The 10,806-nt window shown below is 33.0% G+C and overlaps 1 protein-coding gene across 1 annotated transcript in view; it reads left to right on the top strand.

Annotated features, from left to right (window-relative positions):
- Nucleotides 1-5,215: 5,215 nt before the first annotated feature.
- Nucleotides 5,216-10,806, top strand: part of LOC128182208 (uncharacterized) — a 47,188-nt gene continuing 41,597 nt past the window's right edge. The window contains exon 1 of the mRNA XM_052850809.1: nt 5,216-5,683. Within this exon, the coding sequence (XP_052706769.1) occupies nt 5,612-5,683 (72 nt within the window). The 5' untranslated portion in view covers nt 5,216-5,611. The remainder of the gene's footprint in view (nt 5,684-10,806) is intronic.

The following is a 10,806-nucleotide window of genomic DNA, read 5'->3' as shown; positions in this document are numbered from 1 at the left end:
AGTTACATGTTATTATAGGGTAACTGTCTTTATATTCAAGCCTTTTCAGAAAATAAAGTATAATAGTATCAGACCCATTAGTGTCATTGACATTCGTTTTCTTATTTTTCTTTTTTGTCTGTTGGTGTATCATGCACAGTATTATTATCTAACATAAAGCATCCGCAAACAATAGGCTATATGATTATACATGTAATATAATCCTTATATAGTATTTCTTTCACACCATAAATGTCCATGTTTTCTCATGCTGCACACCCTCACCGCAGCTCTGTTTTTGCTGTCTGATAAATGAACTCCACTTGTGAATGATAAAATATGTCATTTATTAAAAATGACGAAAATAAAGAAAAATATAAACAACATAGTAGGGGATCAGACCCAAAAACTGCCCACACAAAATGTTAAATGATTTATCAATATGCTGATCCCTCTAAATTACAGAAAAATATTTTGTTCAAAATTGTATACAATATATACAAAATTAGCAAAAAGATGGCACCTGAGAAATAAAATATGCGTTGATTTTTGTTTACCGACAAATATTTTACGGAATATTTCTTCCTTACTATGAATGTCATTGTCTCATTGGCCACACATGAGTCGATCAATAAGTGACAGATGTAAAACTGTATTGACGTCTAGAAAAAGCAAAAATAAAATATGAGCAGGATTTGCATCTTTTAGCCACAGCTACAAGAGAGACAACTTGTAAGTATATTCTGGTGGCTTTTACCAGTATATCCAACAAAGTTATCCAACCTCTGTCTAAAAATGCCATGGTGACGATTTTGGTCAAAAAATATTTTTCCAATTTTAACGTAAACAACGCTTCAGTAAGGCATTTTTAAATAGGCAACCAAAATTTGAGTATCATTTGTTGAGTTTTAAGCGAGTTATAGAGTTTATAATTACTTACTATATAACGAAGCTTTTGTTTACATTTTAAATAATTTTGTAGTGAAAATTCCATTTTTAGACTTAAAATGATCTTTGTGTTAAACGTTAGGAACTGTTTATCTATGCTTAAAATGAATAAGAAGATAGACAAATCAGTTTGGAAAAGATTTTTTACTAGTATATAATTGAACCTATGTACACAAAAACAGGGCACGAGCTTTGTTTACATAACAAAGAGTTGTGAGCCTTGTATCTTGCTCATAACTCTACGACTGATAGTCAAATTTCACCTGATCGTTAGAAATAAATTCCTAGAGCATTGAAAGTTAAAAAAAAAGTAAAACTGGATTTGACAAAAATCGTGACCTTGCCCCTTTAAAAGATTCTAAAGACGTCATTTTTGATATACGAATGATTAAAACGTTTTGAGTAGCAAGTTGGCTATAACAGGTAGATTATATTTAAGTAGTATTCCTTTCTCTGATTCATTTCGAAATAAGAAAATCTATTTCAGAATAAAAAAAACAACAAACTGTATAACAACATTTCTGTAAACATCTGTTAACGTCCAGTATGGTTTATTTATTAGTTTATGACAATTTATAGCATAGTTTTTATTTGAAACTTTTATGTTTAGAATAATATTTGATTATTTTTGACAAAAACTTGTTTTCTGTAAACTAAGCCAAAAAAAGTTGTTTGGCTATATAGAAATCAGTTTCATAAATATTGCAAAAATAAAAAAAAAACACACCAAAAACCCAAACAAACAAATATGAATAAAAAACAAACAAAAAACAAACACCCCCCCCCAAAAAAAATACAAAAAACGAAGAAATATTCATTTTAACACGATAGATCAGGCGTCTGCAAATAACACACGTATATTTACATCTACAGTATGATTCCCTTTATTTAACTTATATATACATGTAGTTAATTAATTCATAGCTATATAGAAACAAACAGACTGAAATCCACGCACTGTTTATCGAACGGTCGAGCTCCTACCGCGATCTAAGAAAAATCACGGGCTGCACGAAATAATTATGATGATGACATGATCATCGCAAAAAAAAATTACTAAACATGTTATCGCGGGTCAAATGTATGTATTTTTTCTGCAATGTCGCCACCTTCATATCCCGCATGAATCACTAAAGAAAGCATTTAAAATTGCTTTACCATGAATAATAAATTTAAAAAATTACAGTATATATATAGCTTTAATATACAAAATGTATGCACACCGTACGGAACTAAAATTCGTGGCGACTTTACATTAAAGCAATATGAGCTGCCATTTTTATGGTGAAATTTTTTGTTACACAAATGTTATTTTGTACTAAAATGACAAAAATATCATGGCTTTTAAACTTTTTTAAGCCATGTTTTTGTGGAAAAAGCCGTTAAGAAGCCTTAATTGGAACAAAATAGAATTATTGTCGTCCTGTACAAAAATTGGTTTGCTATATGTATTCCTTAGAAGAGAACTCTTTCTTTTGACAAAAATCAATGACTTGTTCAAATCTTATTTATCATTTAAGTTTAAGTTACATGCAGACTTATCATACTTGTTTTTGCACCAAAATAAAATTCAAAAAGATACAGCTCATATGCTTTAAAATTTTTTACCTGATTAGTTTCATGTAAAAGACAGGCATTTGGCATTACATATAAAATAAAAGCAGTATATGCAAAATAAGGGATGATTTTTATTAATGACAGGTGTAATGCGCTGTTTTGGTTGAATCGGTTGTAAGCTTAGATGTAGAAGGACCGGGATCGCTAAATAGTTTACCGATGAATTTCAAGCAAAACTTCCAGCTGCTGTGACAGTTTTGAATAAATACAAGATGGCAGCGATGGGTACCTTGTGTATTATTATGTAGAAGGTATATAATTATTTTGAGAAAAATATTTATCCATAATTGATAATTACCTTATCACTGGGAAGTGGGGAAGAGGGGGGGGGGGGCTGATGGATTCAAATCGGTAATGTTAATATTACAAAGATGCACACAAATCAGGATCAGGCATGGAATTAATAGAGAAAATAGGGCAAATTACCTCTACCGTAAGGTAAAAGGTATACAAACTCAAACCTAAAATATCTAAACTAGCTCCCATATTAGTGATTCAGGACTCAAGCCAGTTCAAAACACAAATAAAAACCATCAAGGTCAATGGACTTTGAACTGAACTTTATTTCCTTCACAACGATTGAGTTATCTTTTGTTGGCATGGATGTTAGCGCGAAGAGGTCATTGATGATTCTTTTTGTGTCTTTTATTAATATCTTTTTGTTATGTCATGCAAATTCAATTTGTAAAAAAATTGAATATGAATGTTTAAACTTTGGGACCCTAAAATCTGCTGTCAAAATAAGACTGACATATCATTACCTTACCTCTACACTTTATATTTAGAACCATTTTAACAAGACCTTGGACTTTCGGTAGGATGTAATTATCTTTTCCTTGCGTCAAAACAAGTTAAATTTGACGCTGGTTTCAAGTGAAGTATGCACCAATTTTGTACTCTTAGCTCAAAAGCCAGACAAATCATGTTAATTTCAAAGATCCATTGCTGAATGCCCAGCAATGAAATAGACAGGTCTAGGTCACAATGCTGTTTGACACAACTACATAATGTCCAAGCTCCTTTTAAAATGGTCCTATTACAACCAGATGTGTATTGAATTATATCCGTAACCCATTTGAGTGTGACAAACATGTATGTAGCTATTAAATAGTTTCGAGTTTGGTTTTCACATTACGCTTGTCTAAAAAATAATAATCAAGATTAGAAACATATAGAATCTATAATCTTCAATAGAAAGCCTCAAGTGGTCAAGCAAAAGATCTTGGAAATGATGAAAGGTCCTTTGGAGGTAATTCTATTTTCCTCACCTTGAGTTTCGCCAACAGGCATTGTGACTAAGGAAAATTTGGATGTTCGTTTTATTCATCATCTTTCCTATCCAAATTTCTCACAATGAATTTTAGTTGGGGGTTTTTAACCGAAATATTTGAACAGTTTAAAATAGTAATGTAGAAAAAGCTTTATCTATCACTGTGGTTTCATTTATATTCAAGATATCAATTTTCGTGGATAAAGTGAAAATCACAGTTTCAAAGATATGTAAATTCGTGGCCAATGACCCCATCAATACAAAATGTTAATAGAAATTGCATTTCAATGAACATTTAATTTCATGGATCAACTTAAAAACGAAATCCACGAAAATTGGTATTCAACGAAAATTGGTGAAACCACAGTATATTATTACATGTATATATTTTAATTCTAATAATAGAGTGTCTTACTGGTCATAACTCACTCTAAAAGTGCATCCATAATTTCCAATGCACAATCCCAACTTCTAGGGCCTTTCCAACAAGCTCGGAAAAACACCGAGCTTGCCGGAAAAGCCCGAGAAGTTGCGATTGCTCCGATGCACTTACTCTGGCAAACCGGAAGTAAAACAATGTCTAGACCTAAGCACATATCTTCACCACTGACAAGACTTTGTAAGTGGTATCACTTACCACTTATCACTAAATAATCGATAAAGGACTATATATGATAAGGGCCTAAAATGGCCCCCTAAAATGAACATCATCATTTTACTATCATTCTTTCTTTTCTTAGTACAGATATGTATGTGATGTGTTTACATAATATTCATTTTGGTTCAAGTGCCCACAATTTAGAATATGACATTGTAAAGACAACCTTTTCCCGCCATTTTTGCATTTTTAGCGTAAAACAGCTTGTTTTTAAGCAGTTTTTCCTTTCGAAAACATAGAGCGCATTCTTGAACAAATAAAATATTTTAATCAGAGATGTATCTAGCCAAGACTAATAAGTGACAAAAAAATTTTCCTTGTTCAAGCATGCGCTCTATATTTCCCATTCGTAAATATATAAGAAAAATGTCAATTTTTGGCTGATTTTGATTGAATTATAGAAATGCTGTCACTTCTGACGTCATATACTGCCAGTGAGTGCAAATAAATCAATTAAATAGATGAAAAATATATTTTATATGAACTCTTCTAAAAAATTAGTTACCATTTTACTGTACCCGAAACACTTAAAAAATGGCGAATTATGGGGGCCAAATTTTTCTCTTATCATATATGGTTCTTTGACGTAATGTTATCAGAAGCAGTGTGTTTCAAGGAAACTTATCTTTATTCATAATTACAAATATAACTAAAAATAGTCAGATTTTAAATGGTATGAACAGTTCAATATTCCTCTAGTCGTATTTATTCCTACTGTAAGACAATTGCAATTATTTCTCAATAATCACAAAAAATATCAGCAGGTATAATTGAAGTTTATTACAAATACAAAGTAATAGAATAGATCGTACAGCTTCAACAAAAATGAAATGAAATTATCTCCGCGTTGTGCTTTAAGATTAACTCAATTAAATTACAATAATGATTTTTAATTCTTTACAATTAAAAATAAAAAGAAAGAAAAATAAAATTTAAAAATTAATAAACAAGAGCCAATTGAAGTCAGTTCGTTCACAGTCCTTCAAAGTCCGAGCACAGTTCCGTTCCACGAACAGCCTTAGGAGGAAAGTTTTACGCAAAGTTCTTGAATTGGAAGTGTCCGGCAAAGTATTAACAGTTCTTAACGTAAGTTGGTTTCCCTCAGTATCTTCATTGCAGACAGTTAGTAATTTTCTTGAATGGAGAGCAACCGAGGAACGATGGAAAAGAGTTGGGCGCTGGGTTTTATCATTAAGATCCGAGCCAAAGTTGTACTTGGTGTAAAGTTAGTGCTGATTGGAGAATGCTAAGTCCGGCACTTTCTCCCGAGGCTTCATTTCCCGGACGCTCCGCCCGTATGCGTAGGTTTGACCCCCTTGACCACGGTTAAGACAACCCATTCTCCTCTCTCTGACCAAATTTCGTAAAGGTCAGGTGATGTTGCGCTGGACATTACATCAGAGGCCGATGTCCTTGGGCTAATGCACTGGTCATCGCATCAGAGGCCGAAGTCCTCAGACTAATGCATAGGTTACACCTTTGAAGTCAATTACAGTAGAGACTGAAAGTCTAGATAAAGCAACAATTTATACCAAAAATAATTTAATGATAAATTAATGATGAATACTGTACATCCCACATTACTGTATAGAGGAATTTAGTTGGCCTTTTAATAAAATGCCTAAGGTAATAATTACAGAATAGGGACATTAATAAAAGCAACTCCAATCAGTATTTTTATATGTATTTGTTATCTACCGATCTTGAAGATCATTTGGGTATAAAGTGCTGTGACAAAAATACTTTGACAAATGTTTGCCTTTTGGTTTTCAGCTCTCCTAAGCCATGGTTATCAAGTTTCGTACATTCAAATAGTCGAATTTGTAAGAAATGTAAGAATCAAAATATTATTTTAAATGTTTCTGAGGTGAATATTTTATTTACAGGAAATTCACGTGTCATATTAATTCATATATTTTATATCTACTATGTTCAACTTCGTGTCCCTATAGCTAATGCCAAGAGGTTAAGCCAGCATTTATGACATTTTTATTATGATTAGAAGTTGATGCACTTTATATATGCATGCCATGCAGCTGTCTTTACCTCTAAGATACTGTAAACCAACTTTTATTCGCGTGCGAGAAATTTTTGCGAGGTTAGCGAGAGCCATGTCGTCGCGAATATTTCTCGCCGCGAACCAATCCTTTGTCTATAGTTTTTATAACAATACAGGTCTGGATAAGGCTTGGCCGAGAACATAGGTCGTCGCGAACCAGTTTATCGGCAGTTAATCGCAAAATAAAGTCGCCGCGAATAAAATTGGTTTACAGTAAATTGTCTCAGCCCTGTATCAGACGATAAATGCTTTAGCTATGGTACCAGACTTGAAGACATCTTACTTGCCAAAAACGAAGTACATTACAGAACATGTAGTCTATCGTAGGGAGAATTTTGCACATCGAGTTATCGCCCCAGGTAGGGTCTTCTTCAGGAGACTGATTAAACATAGTGTTGCCAATAGGGCTAAACACAAAATTGTTTTTGTGAACGGAAAGGAACGAGAAATAACGATTGAAGTTATCAATGTCCAGGCACTCATTCTGATGTTGAAATCGTGTCGTATTTTATTTTACTAAATAAACGCAACTGGTCTTAATTTAAGCAGAATATACTACAATGGTAAATCGATGAAAAAAAATTGATTTCGAAATTTGGCTCAGACTATCAGAGATAGTCTTTTGACTAAGCAAGGAAGACAGACCAATACTAAAAACAAACTACTTTGGTCAAGTAAACATCACTGACACATATAAGACCAGAATTGTTTCATATATCTGTTACCTACAAGTAATATGAGTGCCAGGAAACCAGTGTTTGTATGGTGGCAGCTAACTAACAGGCTGTTAATTCACACCAGCGTTCAAGCACAAAGACCGATTAACTCTGCTCGTAGTACAATGCACGTAAGGGCGCGCGACCTTCCCGTTTATGTGCAGTAGAAAAACCTAATCGATTCAGCGAGAGGGCTTACTGTTAGATTGCTAGTACTTGTAAGGTAGGTAAAACGCACTTATTTAATGGCTCACAAGGTGCCAGTTAAGAGTTAATACTATAAAAAGATCTTAAGTTTATTTTATAATGATTTTAGTATCATCTGTATTGATTAAAAACTTCGACAATTTGTTATATTGGAAATACGCTCTAGTGTATATAAAATCATTGATCGTTGTTTACACTTGAGTGGAGTGAAATGGGATCATTCGTTGAACTAAGGGTATTTTAAATCCCAAACACGTACTAACATAGAAGTGTTACAGATATATATGCACTGCTTATTTAAGAATAATATATTAAATGAAAAAAAGAGACTTATGCGAAGATTGATGAACGCGTCACCATTTACAATGACATAAAGTTTAAAATCGTTAAAACTATTTATTCATATTCACACTCTACAAATTTGATACCATAGATTTAAAAAAAAACAACCCAAAAAACTGGATGCACGAAAAACCATAAAATAATGCAACATTTAGCTAAAGTATATCAAAGAAAAGTTGATGTAAACAAAGGTTTGTTGTGATTGTACTGAAGGTGTCAATTCAGGACGTTTAATGCCATTTTGAATTCATTGCGGTTTCCTTGTCCTGCCTGAATTAATAAATGGTGCATTGCCTTTTAAAATTTCACCTACCTGAATATTAATAAATGGTGCATTGCCTTATAAAATTTCACCTACCTGAATTAAAAAATGGTGCATTGCCTTTTAAAATTTCACCTACCTGAATTAATAAATGGTGCATTGCCTGTTAAAATTTCACCTATATGTTGAAAAGAACTATGTTTGAGTAATTGCCAGAGACACAATAAAACTGTTGACAAAAGATGAAAAAAAACCCCAATAAATATGACGTTCTACATATTGTTTTGTTTGCAAATTACGCATAAAAGAATACCTGTATGTCCCCATTAAATACTCTGTACATCGGACTAAGAATAAATTTACGTTAGATCTGGATGTATTTTTCTAAATACGTGATGGTAAAGTACTAGAAATTTCTAAAATAAAATAACGAAGGAACAATTAGACAAAGTATATTTATCTTTCCAAAAACACATGAGTTGCAGTATCTAAGTTAGTTATAATGCTATGCTTAAAATCTTTATCTAAAGATCCCGCAATTTAAAAGGAGACGCGCGGTTCTTGACTTGTACCGAGTATTTTGACATTGAATTCATGACCCTTGATCATAAAAGGCCCTTCTTTTTGGACACGAAGTCATCATTTCGTTCCAAAATATTAAACATGGTTTCAGAAATATCCTACGAACAAAGAAGAAGATAAAAATGTTGAAGATTTTGCACATCAACAAATTTTGGGGGCGCTAAATTATAACATTTGGTGGTCAATGCTGGTGTGCTGCAGTGTATCATTATATAAATAGTGCCTGTTTGGGAGGGTAACAGTTGAAATTGACACCCCGAGAAAACCATTGTCAACCGACGCGAAGCGGAGGTTGACAATGGTTTTCGAGGGGTGTCAATTTCAACTGTTATCCTCCCAAACAGGCACTATTTATTTTGTTATACTGAATGTCTTTTTAAGAAAATTTTAAGAAAATTTTACTGCTTTTATATAGGAATAACGTGAATTCTACAGCGAACCGTACGCGCATAACTTTCACGCATGTAACATTTTTTAATGTTACCCGTTGCCAAGTGCGTTGCTAACGCTGAGGGTAATAGTAAATATTATTAACTGCGTCTTAACCAATCAGATTTCAGTATTTAACATGAAAGTATAACAATAGAAATTAGTGTGTGATATACGTGTTTCTGTAAAATTTAATACTTGGTGACCAGTGTTACTGCGAAATTGATACATGTAATAACTTATGCAATAATGAGTAAATCTTTCATCATATATATATATCGGAACAAAATCCATTCGCATTTTCTACGAGTTGCGGCTTGCTAAACGTTCACAGTGAATAGGAATACATTGTATCGTACAGGCATGATAGAAGGAATATTACATAATATTATATGTTTCTTATCTAAGTGCAACTGCATGTGAAGAGCTGTCGTACAGTTTTTATTTGTGTAAAGCACAGAATATCTTTACTAATATAAACCAACACTAGTGGAAATCTATCGGAGGAGGGGGCAAGGGGGTCGGGCTCCAATACCTCTTTCCTGAAATTGTTCTTGTAATTTTTGAAATTGGAATACCTTTTCCATTTATATCCTTAAAACTTTGATGCTTTTTAACCCGGATAAGTTTAAAACCTTCACCCTTCCTTCGGAAAAGTCACTGACCAGATGTACATGTACAGTTCATAAGCTTCCTGTCTTATATATACTTAATATCAGATCACGCAGGTTTGTTTATAGCAGAGTTTGCGGAACTTCTCAACATGTGAAGACGGTAGACTCCTATATCAGGGCTCTGACCGATCGATAACTGCGTCTCGTGGTTATATAAAATCATATACATATGTACGTTTTCTCTATTATGTGTGTTGTAGGTAGTAAAGAGAGGAAAAGGGTCGTTCTGCAGCGCGATGCTGAGTAAACGAATGTGACAAAGGAAAGCGAGGAACAAGAAAGGTAAAAATTCAATAATTTATTCGGATGTATTGGAAAACCTTATCGATTAAACTATAAAACGGAACTTTCTCTTCAAGCAGCATGAAAAGCTTCAGTCGGGTGCAATACATCAATCAAGGATAATGAAAAATATTTTGTTTTACATATCGTTTATTTACTTGTTCTAGCGTTTGCTGGCTTCAGTTCATCAAGTCTAGGCATATCAGTAAGAACCATAACTCCCATCTTTGTACTGCAAAAGCGTGATAAAGTCCATCAAATTCTTAAAGAACATATTTCACTTACATGTATTATTAATAACCATGAAACATATGATACATGTATACAATCGTACAAGGTATTGTTTTTGAAACTATAGGAGGAAATTACTTAGTACTGTTATTTAATTCCTCTTGAAGAAGACTCGATGGTTGTGGCCATTTGTGGACAGTTACATATATAATATAAAAATATAGGGAAATACCCAAATTAAAAAAGTAAAATAAATGAATCTTGTCATCACTTAATTATAGTTTAAAGTCAACCAAAGCATATCTTAAAATATTAGGTAGATCTGATGGATGAATTTGTTTACCACCAAGCCTCCTTAAACCATAGAGATACTGTTTATTTTAAGTGAATTTAGGCACCTTAGAATATCAAATAATTTAATTCTGGTTGTAACGCGCTTTCCGATTGGGCAAAAAATTATTTTATATCGTATAAAGAATGTTGCCTACGTCATAGTAAGACTAACGTCAAAAACGTATCAATACGCCTGACGTTCATTTGAATTTTGTAC

The sequence above is a fragment of the Crassostrea angulata genome, chromosome 4 (assembly GCF_025612915.1).
Source record: "Crassostrea angulata isolate pt1a10 chromosome 4, ASM2561291v2, whole genome shotgun sequence".
NCBI lineage: Eukaryota > Metazoa > Mollusca > Bivalvia > Ostreida > Ostreidae > Magallana > Magallana angulata.
The sequence above is the reverse complement of the archived record's forward strand: the minus strand, read 5'-3'. Positions and strand labels throughout refer to the sequence as shown.